Source organism: Aulonocara stuartgranti, assembly GCF_965226115.1.
Source record: "Aulonocara stuartgranti genome assembly, chromosome: 12".
Lineage (NCBI taxonomy): Eukaryota > Metazoa > Chordata > Actinopteri > Cichliformes > Cichlidae > Aulonocara > Aulonocara stuartgranti.
The window spans coordinates 10,454,092-10,467,680 of NC_138948.1; the positions used below are offsets into that span (position 1 = coordinate 10,454,092).

Consider the following 13,589-nt stretch of genomic DNA (forward strand, 5'->3'; position numbering starts at 1 on the left):
GTGCCATTTAAAATTTCCTCAGAGGTCAGTGTGCCATATGATTGCATTAGCAATAAATCTAATAACGCTCTATATGAACAGTTACACAATATATAGAACCACTGATAAGAGAAATAAACTGGGCTAATATGGCATGTTTGTTAATATTCAACCCAACCCTTCAACTCATTCATGTCACCTAAAAGGTAAACCTGTTTCTCCATCACCTGTTCAGCTCTGATGATTCAGTAAGGACATCTCCTGGTTTCATCTGCATGTTTCCCTCTCACCACATATCCAGACCGATATCATGACCAGCAGATTTTACAGCTGTGGCTCCAGCAAACATCAGCTACTAGAAAGAAATATTAAATAAACTCTAACAACAGCTGATCAAGCTTAAACATTCTGCTGTAGTTTAGCGCGACATCCGGCGGTTTCCTCTTTCTGGCACAAAGTGGGCGATAAACAAACAAGAGAGAAAAGCCGATCAGCTGATCATTGATCAGTTTCATGATTGAAGTAGAAACAGGAGAGAGAGAGGGGAGAGAATGAGAGAAGAAGAGGCAGCTGTGCAGCTCCAGCTTTATGTCTTTTTCATTGTAGCTGAAGTCCGGGACGATTCCGTCTTTTTACGGGATGGTTGGCAACTCTACTAAGTAACCTTGTGAATAAAATAAAGTTCACTATCAGTAACATCATAGCACCCACCCAGCTGTATAGACTCTCCGTCATGCTAGCAGTACAGTTATTGTAACTGCACAACGAAAATAAACTGCACCTAAAGTTGGTTTATATCTGACCCAGGTAGACTGCAGGTCATAACTTCTTACCTGAAGTTCAGTTCACCTGACACTCGGACCGGCGGCTGCCTCGGGTCTCTCCTCTTGCCTCCCCTTTCTCTCATCCACCTGCTGGCATCCACCACTTATTAATGTTAATGAATCTGTGGAAGCTTCGCCATAGCCACCACCAAACAACTGACCAGCATCTGGCCAATCCACCACTTTCATTATATACTGTTACAAAAAAAAAAAAATCATCGGCCACCGACCAAATGCCAGGTATGCCCGATGGCCAGTCCAGCTATGGTCGTGCCATCACTTAACCCTTCGCGTGCCCAGGGTTGCCGACTCCTAATATAGAGCGTTATTAGATTTATTGCTAATGCAATCATATGGCACACTGACTTCTGAGGAAATTTTAAATGGCACTCGTCATCAGAAAGGTTGCCTACCCGTTATAAGCAGACTTCTATGAATTTCTGTTTTGTCAGTTGATCAGTGTCTTTTATTAGTATGTGCTAAAGGTCCCTCCAAAGAATTTATGGCAGCATTAGAAGTTTAAAAGAGAAAGAGACACGTTTGTCTACAAGTTCTTAGCTGAAATTTACTGCCTAAGAAAAAATGAAAGTAAGGAAAGTAGTGGAATAAAACATTTTTATAATAGTATCGTGTTTCCTGTCACCTCTGGGCAAGAGAAGTTAAATCTGATGATTCATTAGTCGTCATTTTAAGGTATATTAAAATATGTAACAATTTGTAATTAATCTGGACACACTTAGCTTAATAACATCAGATTTTTCCTTCACTATGCATTCAGGTGTTGTGTCATGACGAGTCTTGTTAAAAGGTTTATTCCAACCATTTATTTTACACTTCTATAAAGACTCACTGTTGTGTGAGTCTTTCAGAGCAGCAATATTAGCTGTTATTATAGGCAGGATTAATACACCGCTGATCCTAATTTATAAAATCTTTTTGTTGTGTGTCTGAGAAGAAAGCCCAAAATTCAACAGGAAACACTCCCAAACTGGAAGAACACCTGCTGATCAGAGGGATGAGGAGATACAAAGGTTATATCCATAAAACTCACAGGGACCGAACATATAACCCTTATCAAACTACTAATATAATTAGAACACTATGCTGTTAGAAAAAATGCATTATAGTTCAAAAGAAAAACTTTATTTGTCCAACGTTTAATCAAACCAACACACATCTTTACATTTTCAACAACGGTTTTAGTAACAGGAGCATAAAAATGGAAATATGCTACTCTGTTCAATAAACCAAAAAGAAAACAAAACACACACACACACACATAAAACATTTTTTCTTACAGTGCTTTTTGTCTTGCCGAGCTTACTCATTTAAATAAACTGTACCAAAACACACACCAGCGCCGCTGGAATCCATGTTTAGCTCCTCAGTATTAAAATTTACCCAAACTGTGGAAAAATATAAACGTACAGAAGTGTAATCTAATCTTTTAACGACAACCAATAAACTGTAAAAATATATTAAGCGCAGCGCACTACATTGTCTGTTTCATTGGTTTTGCAGCATTCACTCGCAGACATGCCCACATTTTTAGGTTTTTTTTCATCAAAAAAACTTAAGTCAGACATTCAGTGCATTTCTTTTGCACTATTTATATCACATCGTATAATCTTTATGCTGCTTCGCACTGAAGTAGAATTCAACATTTACTGTTAAAAAGCAACAACTGTGACTTCATCCAGCCAAAACAGAATTTAAACTTCACAGTTAAACATACACACTTGCACAAAGACATACTCAGCACACACTCTGTGGAAAAAAACAAGCTCTTTTCTTCAGAAAAAAGGAGACTATTACAAACAACAAATAGGTTCATTTAATAATTATGTTATATGCTAAGGCTGCTTTTCCCCTTACTGAGGACTGTTATGTTAGTGTGCTCACATGTTGTTTTGCACCATGCCTGTGCACGGTTTGACCGGTTTGATCATTGTGTAACATTCCCTGGCACACTTACACTGTTGAATGAATGGTTAAACATATTGTGTCTGTGCTCACTTTAAGAGTTAGGCCCCAGATCTCACATGTGATTTAGTTGGACTCCTGTATGATTGGTTTCCATGCAAAAAAAAGTCTCCCATTAGCCCATATAAACTGTAAAATCAACTTCATTGTGAAACTTTTTGGAAAGCAGGTGTGCTGGAAACAGAGGAAAACACAAACACACATCAGCAGATTGAGGGAGAAGGAGGGAGGGAGGGAGAGAGAGAGGGAGAGATGCTGAAGCAAACTGAAGCAAACCTGGGCACAGAGGGTTAAATGCAGCTGGACTGGAGAGCGAGCTGACTTTTAGGACGTTCTTAGAATGGTTCATTAGTTTTGTTTGGATCTGAAATGCACCTGTTTAACATTTTTTTAGGCTGTAGTTTAAACAAGTGTAATTAAAAAACTCACTAGTGTGGTCAGTCAGTTTCAGGGTATTAAATAATACTTATAATGACCCACAATCTTTCCCAAAGCAAGCTCATTTTTTTGTAAACTTGTGGGACTGGGTAGAGATTTAAAGTGATTTTGACACAAAAAAAATCCAATTTAAGTCAGGACTTACTGCTATTATAGACAAACTTGAGCTGAAAAACAACCGTCATTGTGATCAACTTCATCTATTTTGTGGTTTGAGTTTACACAGATTTGTTTCTGTTTGTAATTATTCACTATTCATTATTTTAACCTTCCTGAAGCTATAAATCCTCATGAGACACTCGTCGGTTGCGCTTGTCCAGCCAAGCCTGCAGAAGAGGAAGATTTTTGTCCATCCAGCGGATGTTATCCTCAATGGTCTCGTAGGCCTGCTGGATGCACCTCATCTCTGAGCCCGTCTCCTCTGTCAGGGAGCCGAAGAAGCTTCGTACCTGAGTCGGTGTGAAGGAGGAAGACTTTGATCGACATTCTAGATGCAGCGTCCTTAATATTTAGATCCAGGCAATATTCTTGTTATCCGAAATACGGACGTGCCTTCTGATCGAAATAATGAACACCCATGTAGACATGCAGCCATACTTACCTCATCTAGCATCTCTCTAGTAGAGTACTGGTTCGTTACCCCAGTTACCAAGTGTGATATAGTGCTGGAGCCGAGGTCAAACCTGTGACATCAAAGCAAACAAACACCAAAGTTCAGATTTTTTTAACCAGTGATAGAATTCCCTGTTTTGTTAGGGAATAACTTCATATCAATATATAAATAAAAAACAAACAACATTTTCTGTATACAAATAAAGTTTATACTATAGGCTATTCTGCCAATTTTAATACTCTTGGCAAAGGCGGTGCTCTCTCCTGGCTAAACAAAAGTATCAATATGTGCAAAACTGACAAGACTGAGGATTTAAGGCTGATGGTGTATTGTGGATGATAAAACATGTGTGTGATGGGCTGACTGACTTCTTGATCATAGTGTGCCAGTTGGCTCTGAGGAAGTCCCAGGCCAGCTGGTAGCCATGGGGGTTCTTGCTGACAGAGACGACTACGCCTGGGAGGTCCTGAGTCTTCATTATCTCACCGATGAGGCTCTGCTCCATCATCCTGCAGACACAAAGGGAACAGTAAAGGGAGAGCAGGGGTAATTATATCCCCTTAGCTTTAGCTAAGAAATACTGATGTGTCCCAGTTCCCATAATCTACACACCACTTGAGCTTGTCCTGCAGTGGGCTAACAGCCATGGCAGTCTTCATGCGGCTCTTGACCGACATTTGCAGCGAATGGCGGTACTTCTCAAAGAGGAAATCCCAGCCCTCTGGTGTTCGAGCTCCAATCACAAACACAGCCATGGTGATATCAACAGGAAGGCTAAAAAAACAAAAACAAGGAGGCTTTCAGTTCAGATGTATATACATAGTAAAATCAGATTTTCTTGTGCTATTGTTGACTATGACTCCAAACCTCATGGTGCCATCAGAGTCCTTCCACTGGTTAAAGAGCTGGGTGGCTTTGGTCACACAGGGAGCATAGTTCCTGACACAGGAAAACAGCAGCAGGTAACTTCTCAACACTCGCTGAGACACGGAGCCGGAGTCATTCCATTCCTGCTGGTCAATCAAATCCTGGAACAAATCTACAATATAGCTCTAAAAAACAAAAAGAGACATTAAATCCTCCTTAGAGAGTATACAGTTACAATCCACATACTGTATGTTTGTTTTCCTGCAAAGAGGAACGTCAGGCACCCCTCGAACGATGTTTGAACCAAAAAAAAAAAAAAATTTAACCAGTTTTTCTAAATTGGAGTTTTATTGCATAATCACAATGGACATGGTTGAAAATAACAGGAAAATGCATTTAAGGTACCATAGATTCACTGCTTTTAGTGTATGCAGTAAGACTAGCGAATGACTTCAGGGGTATACTAGCAAAGTGATACCTTTGTATCAGGGTTTTCCTGGTCCTTACCTTACCTTCAATTTTTTAACAGAATATTAATTATTTTAGTCATTTCTGAAATAGAAAATTATCACTACAAATTCATCTTAATAATGTGGAGACATAAATAAAAAGAATTAAGAAGCGAAATAGCTCTTAACAGATATTAAATATGATATTTTGTCACTAATAAATCAAAAGCATGACTTTGTTTTTGCTCACTTTTTCACATTTCTGTATTTATGAGTATAGATTAGACAAGACTAGACAGAAATCAGCTGCTTTCTTTAAGGTTTAGCACAGCACACCATCTGCCTCCATCTCGTGCGTTCCCTAGCATCCTCCTCTGTCACACCAACCCTCTGCATGTCCTGCTTAACTATATCCATGAATCTTCTCTGTGGTCTTCCTCTTTCTTTCTGCAGGGCAGCTTCAGCATCTTCTCTCCAACATATCCACTATACCGTCTCTGCTCGTGTCCAAACCACCTCAGCCTTACCTTTCTATCCTTGTGTCCAAACTGCTTGAGTTAAGAAGTGAAATTTCTAAAACGGTCCATTCTTCATCTCCGCCTCCTGTCTCTTTAATAAGTATCACTGTCTCCCAACATCACTACCATCTTGTAAACCTTCTCTTTTCACATCCATTGTAAAATTCTAACAAACTGAAATTATATATAGTGTGAACCCTGCTTCTTAGACATTTCACATTATAAACTAAATTATATACAAAATGAATCTTTCATTACACTGATTTTGGGACAGTACTTTTGTTTCGTGACTCAGGTACTCAAGATAACTTATCTTGAGTACCTGAGTCCATGACAAATTTCCCAGACTGGACAATAAATTTTATCATAATATTTCATATCATATTGCACTCTGGGGCACTCGGCTTATAAAACATGTGCAAAGTCAAAGCCTTTTTATTCTTTTTCAGTCCAGTGGTTGATATGCGTGGAACACCTGAAGTCAATAATTCAGATGGGTGAATGTATAGTTTTACCTTAAACTACTGTAAAGGCAAAGGTTATTCTTTTTTTTCCTAATTGGGCCTGTGCTTTGTTGAGCTTGGTCGCACTATGTCACTGAGTCACATATGTTGGTATAATGTGCCAAGTAATGTGCCAGCAAACTAACCTTCATCTGGTTCTCCAGCACCTTCATGTCTCTCTTTTCCATCAGTTTGTAAAGCGGCACAAGCTCTCCAAAGCCCTGAGTCACAGCCATGATCTTGGTCTCTCTGGACAGGTAAAGCGACAGCTCCAAAGCCGTGTCGAGCCTCACCTTCTCTATACTGCAAGACAGATGTCAGGTAAACATCCTGCTCCCCTTTTCTCCTTTCTAGCATACTGTGTGCTTGGATCTAAACATAATTTTAGCTGATATATTTCAAAATTCTTGGCTTTAGAACAAAGAGTAGGGAAAAAGCAATGTATGTGGAATGTATAATACTTTGTTTTCCTGCAAAGCTCAATATATCAGACTGCTTCACTTAAACTAGATACCAAAGGATAGACAGCTAATTTTGGTGTTAATATGCAATGTTTAAACAGACCTGACAAGCTGGAAGACATTGTGGATGAGGTTGGCACGGTCATTACCGCTCAGGGCTGTGTGACTGTGTTGCAACAGCTTGATAATAGAGTTCCACCCCTCGCCTGCATAATGAACCATGTAGTAACCACTCATGTCCACGTTGAACTTCACCCAGTCTACCTCTTCTGGCAGGAACAGGAAATCTGAACAAGACAGAAGAGTAAAGAGAAGCTTTCAAGTGATGATGACTCGTGAAATTTAAATGAATATTGCCGTTTAAAAGAAAACCAAGGCTCAATGTCATCAAGTACTCACCAGTCTTTGTCTTAAGCAGAAAGCGGTGGACGGTGTTGGAGGCACTGGTCTTGTACGTCAGCGGGATCTGCCACAGGAATCTAGACACACAAAATAATGATTAATTAAAAGGTAATGTCTTTGTTTAATCATGATTAAATCAAGATAAGCAACTGTCAAACTGTTTATTATGACAATAAAAATACTGGAGACCGCCAGGGTGATCCCTCTGCCTCATAGCAGACACCCCTATGGTATCAATTTCAAAATCCTACATTGCCAAGTTATTGCACTCACAAGAGTTTCAGAAAACCTGACCTCTGACCTTTCATTTTTAGGTCAAGTTCAAGTCTTGACCGTGAGTTCAAGGTCAGAGGTCACTGACCTTGAAATCAAGGTCACTGAGAATAGAACTCATCCGAGATTTTTAGTAGATGCAACTATGGTATCAATTTTAAAATCCTACACTACTGTATTCTTCAGTTATCACATTCACAATACTTTGGGAAAATTGGATCTCTGACCTTTGACCTTTAAGTTGAGGTCACTGAGATATTAAGTTGTCCAATATTCTTAGTAGATACACTTATGTTATCAATTGAAAGCTCCAACGTCTCCTCATTCTCGATTTATCACATTCACAAACTTAGTTGTCCACACCGCCCCATCAACCTTTTACAGCTGAGGGGTAAAAACATAAGACTATTATTGGCTGGAGAAATGAAAGTGATGATTTTTCACTGTAAGCTTCAAAGACAGCTACACAGTTACAGGAACTGTTCAGTAAACTACAGTTTAAATATTGCACCCTGCTTCCCGCACGCTCCAGGCTGAAGACAGCTTAATGCTGTAAACTTGCATTGTAACAGAAAACGCTCCTGACAGCATACCCTTCACTCGGGGAGGGGTCGTCTGTCTTCAAGTAACGCTCCTGACTGAGCCTGACTTCCCGACCTCTGACCTCCACCGTGACCAGTGGGAAGCCTTCCTGCAGAGTCCAGGTGTCCATGATGGCCCTGACGTCTAGCTCATCACCAGAGTACCACTTCTGTATATACAGACAAACATAATGTTGTATAAATACAACAACGTCACAGGAGTTTATTGTAATTGCTAAAATATGCTCACAATCAGAGAGCTTTGTTGAACAAGTTTGCTACCAAGCATCAAACGACAACTTACCGAGGCTCCGGACTGAGTTTTGCGTTTAGAGCAGAATTCTGTGTGTTTCAGGCGACCTTCATCCAGATCATGTGAGCTGCAGATCTGAAGCACATTTAACAGAGACGCGTATCACGATGAGCCACATTCAGCATTCACAGTTACATAAGAAGAAAAATGACTGATGAAAAATCAGTCCTCTAAAAGAGAGACCGCTCACACATCACTCACATTGGTCAGGCTCTCCCACAGGTGGCTGTTCACAGTGTTTTGGTAGCTGTAGCGCTTCAGGTATCGGACGATGCCAATCTCAAAAGCCTCAGGAGTGAGGAAGTCCCGCAACATATTCAGAATGCATGCACCCTGAAAACAAAATACATACATGCTTCTAAAAAAAGGAACAATATGAAACGTAGATAAGTCCTTCAGTGTTTTGATTCAACTGCACAGTGTGGGTTCAGCTTTGGGAATTTATGTCAAATATTAACAGATTTTACATGATGATGAAATACTGAGACGATTGTTAGTTTCAATATCCTACACAAGTACAGAAACATGAAACAGAATGTAACAGCCGAGGTTAACCTTGTCATATGACACATCGTCGAACATCTCCTGGATCTGTGTGGGATTTTCCACAGGGGTGGAGACTGGGTGGGAAGAGCTGAGGGAGTCTACTTCCATAGCCTCAAAACATTTTGCCAGGAAGAAATCATCCTGGAAGAATGAGAGGATGGAATCATGTTTATGCACATCTTTGTAGCCTTATCCAGCAAAACATAGGAGTTGTTCAGCTAATGTGCACTACTAAAACTATGAGACTGTGACTTTAATGTCCTTCTGGTTTTTAGTAAATCATTTTAACTGATCTGTATGTTCCAATAGGACCTGGGATCAGTCAGTTTTAAATAGAGTTTCAAAGTCTCACCACATGAAGTTCTGGGTACGTGATGTCGAGAGAAACAAACTCCATGAACTTGGCGAAACCTTCATTGAGCCACAAGTCATTCCACCACTCCATCGTCACCAGGTTTCCAAACCACTGGACAGGTAGGAAAACATGCAAGAACAGCATTAAACATGCTCTTTCACCTTTAGTGTTGTTATACTGTACTAACGACTGAAAAGTCAAACAAACCTGTATCTACTGCACATGCTACGCTCAATCATACTGACAATAAATTTAAGCAAATTTTCTTTGTAAAGCTCTGACTTGGAAAACTTGGTACAGACTGATGAACTTTGACACGAATGAGTTTATTTTTATTTATTTTTTAGATTTTAAGCCTTTATTGTGACAGAACATTGAAGAGAAAAGACAAAGCTGGGAGAAAGACCAGGTGAAGACATGCAGTAAATGGCCTCGGCACTGATTCAAACCCAGACCTCTGGATTAGCCTTATAGCACATGGGTTGTCTGCACAGCCTAGCCATCCCCTAATGCTTTACTTTTAACTTAAAACAAACAGAATCAGTGCAGCTACCTGGTGCGCAAGTTCATGGGCGATGACCTTGGTGATGCCCAGCTTGTCTGAAGCTGATGACTTTTCAGGGTCAAAGAGGAGGCCGGTCTCTCTGTAGGTGGTCAGTCCCCAGTTCTCCATCGCACCTGACTGGAAGTCAGGAATAGCTGCCAGGTCTGCAGAGGGAACACAGTCACAAATAATGTGGTACAGTCATGTCACCTCACGGTTCGACTAGGTATGGCTTACGTTCTCCTCTGATACATCTACAGAGCAGTCTACACCTAAATTTACATATTTGTCCTGTCAAAGCGTTGAGATATGAGGTATCATGTGATCCTGAATGTGTGCACAAAGCACAGTTTCCACACAGGCGAGTAAAGGATCAGAAGCAGACAGAGACTTATGACTCATCAAGTCTTTTCTTGCTGTTGTAATATGTTACAAAATAACAACTGCTACACCAGTGTCTGTCTCTTAACATGGAAACACAATGTGATTTCCACTGACCCTGTTTGGGAAGTGGGTAAGGAATGTCAAAATAGTCATCATAGAAGTCCAGCAGCTTGACAGCAGCATCCAGTGCAAAGGCTGTCTGGTCGATCTTCTCAGGGACAGCATAGATTGAAATCTGAAGGGAATCACAGTAAAGAACAAAGAACAAGCAAGTTTTCTCAGTTAGTACAACAGTCATTAGATGACACGTCTGATATGCTTCACACCGTGGAGATGTATACAGTACCTATGCAAAGTATTTTAGTCAAACTGCTGACTAAAAAAAGTCTTTTTAATAAGAAGCATCTGGTGTGCATCTCACCTTGACACCATGCTGGGTCGTCTTGCTCACAGACTTGAAGTCCGACACAATGTAGGCAACCAGGTAAGTGCTCATTTTCACAGTGGTGTCAAAGTGATCCTCAAGCAAACCACCTGGCAACTCCACAGTTTTAACCTGAGAAACACAGGTGTGTTTTAATAATTAAGAAAAGAAAGGAGAGGTCCATAATATTGCAGATGTGCATATATAGTCATATGTATATAAGCATGTTGCTATTTTGTTCTTTTTAATAAATCCATATTTCTGGTAATTACTCATTTATGCTTAAAGTAAACTGGGACTGGTCAGTCTACATTTACCATTGGCATGTTGGATATGGCTATGTGGCGTGGCTCTCGAATAATTCGTATGGTGAAGTTGGCTTTGAAGGCGGGTTCGTCAAAACAGGGGAAGGCTCCACGAGCAAAAGTCGCTTCAAACTGCGTGGACGCCAGGACTCTGAAAATGTAATTAAGCACAAAGTGAAAGTGGATTAAAGCTGGTGTGATTAGGAGCTTTCAGCACTAAATAATCTTTTTTTGGTGAACTTTAAGCTTTTACTTGCACTGATTTTATAGCCAATTCCAAAGTTGCACTACATTTACAATAAACTCTTTGTTCTCTGTTGCAAAAAGGAAGATTTTACTTCAGTATCCGATAACAGCCAATAAAATGGAGGTGAACAAGGATGCCATTCATTTTTTTCTCTGACGTTCTTCAGTTATTTTAGTTATTTGTCAAAAGAGAAATTTAGTATTATTAGTAAAATAAACACAGAGAACATTCAAAATGCCTCGTGGCCTTACCTGACCTCCCCGCTGCTGGTGCGGTAGCTTCCCTTGTAGAAACCATGGAAACTGTCAGACAGGTTGGCAGCAAATGCCAGATGAACTTCATACTTCCTACCTTTGATGAGCACCGAGTCTGACAGCAAGGCTAGCTGATGGAAGCGAGGATACTCCAACACCTTAAGGCGCTTAATGCCTTCAGGTGCCAAGAGCAACACATCGGATATCTGCATTTGCTTGGCATGGAGAATGACAGTGTTGGTGTCTTCATGCACATCAAGCTCAATACGAACAACGCCAGTGAAGTCCAGGGTGGTCAGATTGGGGTGTATGGCCAGGTCATAGTGGAGTGGAGTGACGGTTGTGGGAAGTCTCATGCGGTCCCAGGGGAAGGGCTGACCATTGGTGGCAATAGGGAGGTCTTTGGCCTTGGCTTGATTTGGTAACTGTGCTCCAGATGAGGGAGAAAAGGGAACGAACAGCACCAGCAGGAGAGGAGCCACTAACATGGTGACAACAGAGGCGGGACCTGAAATACAAACACAGAAAACTAAATGCAATATTTCTCCGCTTACTTGTAGTGTCACACAGCAAACACCGAACATCTCAGGATAGCTGGACTGTCAAACAAACTACTGCTTCTCATGGTACTTTATGACACATGACAAAGGACCGGGAAAAGCATTACTTTCGATTTCACACAAATGGATTCGTTGTATAATCATGCATTACAATGCAGTCAAAATGACTCAGATTTTCAGAAGCCATAAAGCATCTTATCTTATATTCTCATTATTTTATAAATTATGTGAGCTATATGTAAAAAATTGCTAACTTACCGCTTCGTCTCCTGCACGCAGCTTCAGCAGAAATCATTGAAAAATGAAAGTGAAACACAGAAAGGGGGGAATTGCATGCTGGGAGAAAACGAAGGAAAGGTTCACTAAGCTGAGGTGTCAGTTTAGGTCATTTCACTTACAGCTGTGGCTGTAACTCTGAGTCTAAGACCTGATAAAGACGCTTAAAATTCAGGGTATCCTGTCATGTCTGCAGCTCATGCTTATATTCCAGCTGTGAGTTATGAAAACATACCGCCTATTTTTTCTTTATCAAACACTTCTGGTGCACATTTTTAAACTACTGACTGTGTTACACCACCATCACAATAAAAGGGGACAAAACGCACGAGCAATTTGTATAGGAAATGGACGGAAACAGGAACTTCCGTGTTTACAGCCCCCGCAGTAAATATATTTAACCACTAGAGGGCAACGTTGCTTCGATTAACGGTTATTTCCGTGCGCTTACTGTCTCAACTCTCTTGTATTTTGGTTTTCAGTTGGTCCTCGTCGAACATTTTGCAAGAATCCGAGATTAAATAACGTGTTAAAGTTTATTTATTTTGAGGAACACTGATCCATCCTCAGTGAGGATCAGTTCCAGACAGAAAATAGTAGTGTACGCTATGGTCACCTACAGGTCTACAGTTATGGACCACATGTACCCTTTGGGTGTCAGTGTATGTCACTGAGTGATAAATCTTTCATTATTGTTAGCATTTTTCTGGTTGAACATGACAAGTAAAGTAAATGAGTCATGAATACTAAAATTAATTGAGCTCAAGCTCATGGAGTGGCTGTAACTAAGGAGGTAGAGCAGGTCATCTACTGATCAGACAGTTTGTTCCCTGGCTGCTCCAGGCTGTATGTTAAATATCCTTTGGCAAGATACTAACCCCAAGTTGCTCTCTGATGCATTCATCTGAGTATAAATGTGTGTGACTGATAGATTTGCAAGTGTTGTGGAAAATTTAACAATAACCTGCAATGGGGAAACCTTTTGAATACAAGCGCGCTGATTCACACAGGTGTGCACACAGATGTTCACTGTCCATAGACATAAACTATACCTTCTCCCTCACTTAGCCGTCACCTAAGGATTTACATCCCTGATAAGCAGAAGTAGTCTCACTATCTATATAATGTCTCCCATTACAATGGCCTTACTGTGTTAACATTCCACATGCATGCAAACTAGTGACAGGAGTGCTCTTACTATAGTAAAGTGAGAAAGTGATATTACTATAACTAATGTGATATGATTAAATATGTGATTAATACATGAGAAAAGAAATCTACCTCCACATATGCCACTAAACTCTGACTTATGCACATAACAGACAGCTTAATAAAGAACCCACTGCATCTTTAGGCACTTTGTTACTAGCTTCTTGTTACAAAGTTGCACATTTTGGCATTTCATTTGGCATTTCAGCCAGTGATATTTGGGATATTGAAAAATAAAGGTGGTTGTACAAAAAGACTTTCAAGCTTGTCAGCATAAACTC

At 40.3% G+C, this 13,589-nt stretch overlaps 1 protein-coding gene across 1 annotated transcript; it reads right to left on the reverse strand.

The window, feature by feature from the left end:
* Nucleotides 1-1,930: 1,930 nt before the first annotated feature.
* erap1b (endoplasmic reticulum aminopeptidase 1b) lies at nt 1,931-12,456 on the reverse strand. The gene is made up of 19 exons (XM_082555157.1): nt 12,082-12,456; nt 11,261-11,771; nt 10,775-10,913; nt 10,455-10,589; nt 10,148-10,268; nt 9,659-9,813; nt 9,103-9,216; nt 8,760-8,891; nt 8,406-8,537; nt 8,196-8,279; nt 7,904-8,061; nt 7,035-7,114; nt 6,739-6,922; nt 6,321-6,477; nt 4,705-4,889; nt 4,450-4,611; nt 4,206-4,346; nt 3,826-3,907; nt 1,931-3,673 (listed from the first exon to the last, which is right to left on the reverse strand). The coding sequence occupies exons 1-19, from the start codon at nt 12,116-12,118 to the stop codon at nt 3,503-3,505; spliced, it is 2,880 nt and encodes a 959-aa protein (XP_082411283.1). The 5' UTR covers nt 12,119-12,456; the 3' UTR covers nt 1,931-3,502.
* Between the last annotated feature and the right edge of the window lie 1,133 nt (nt 12,457-13,589).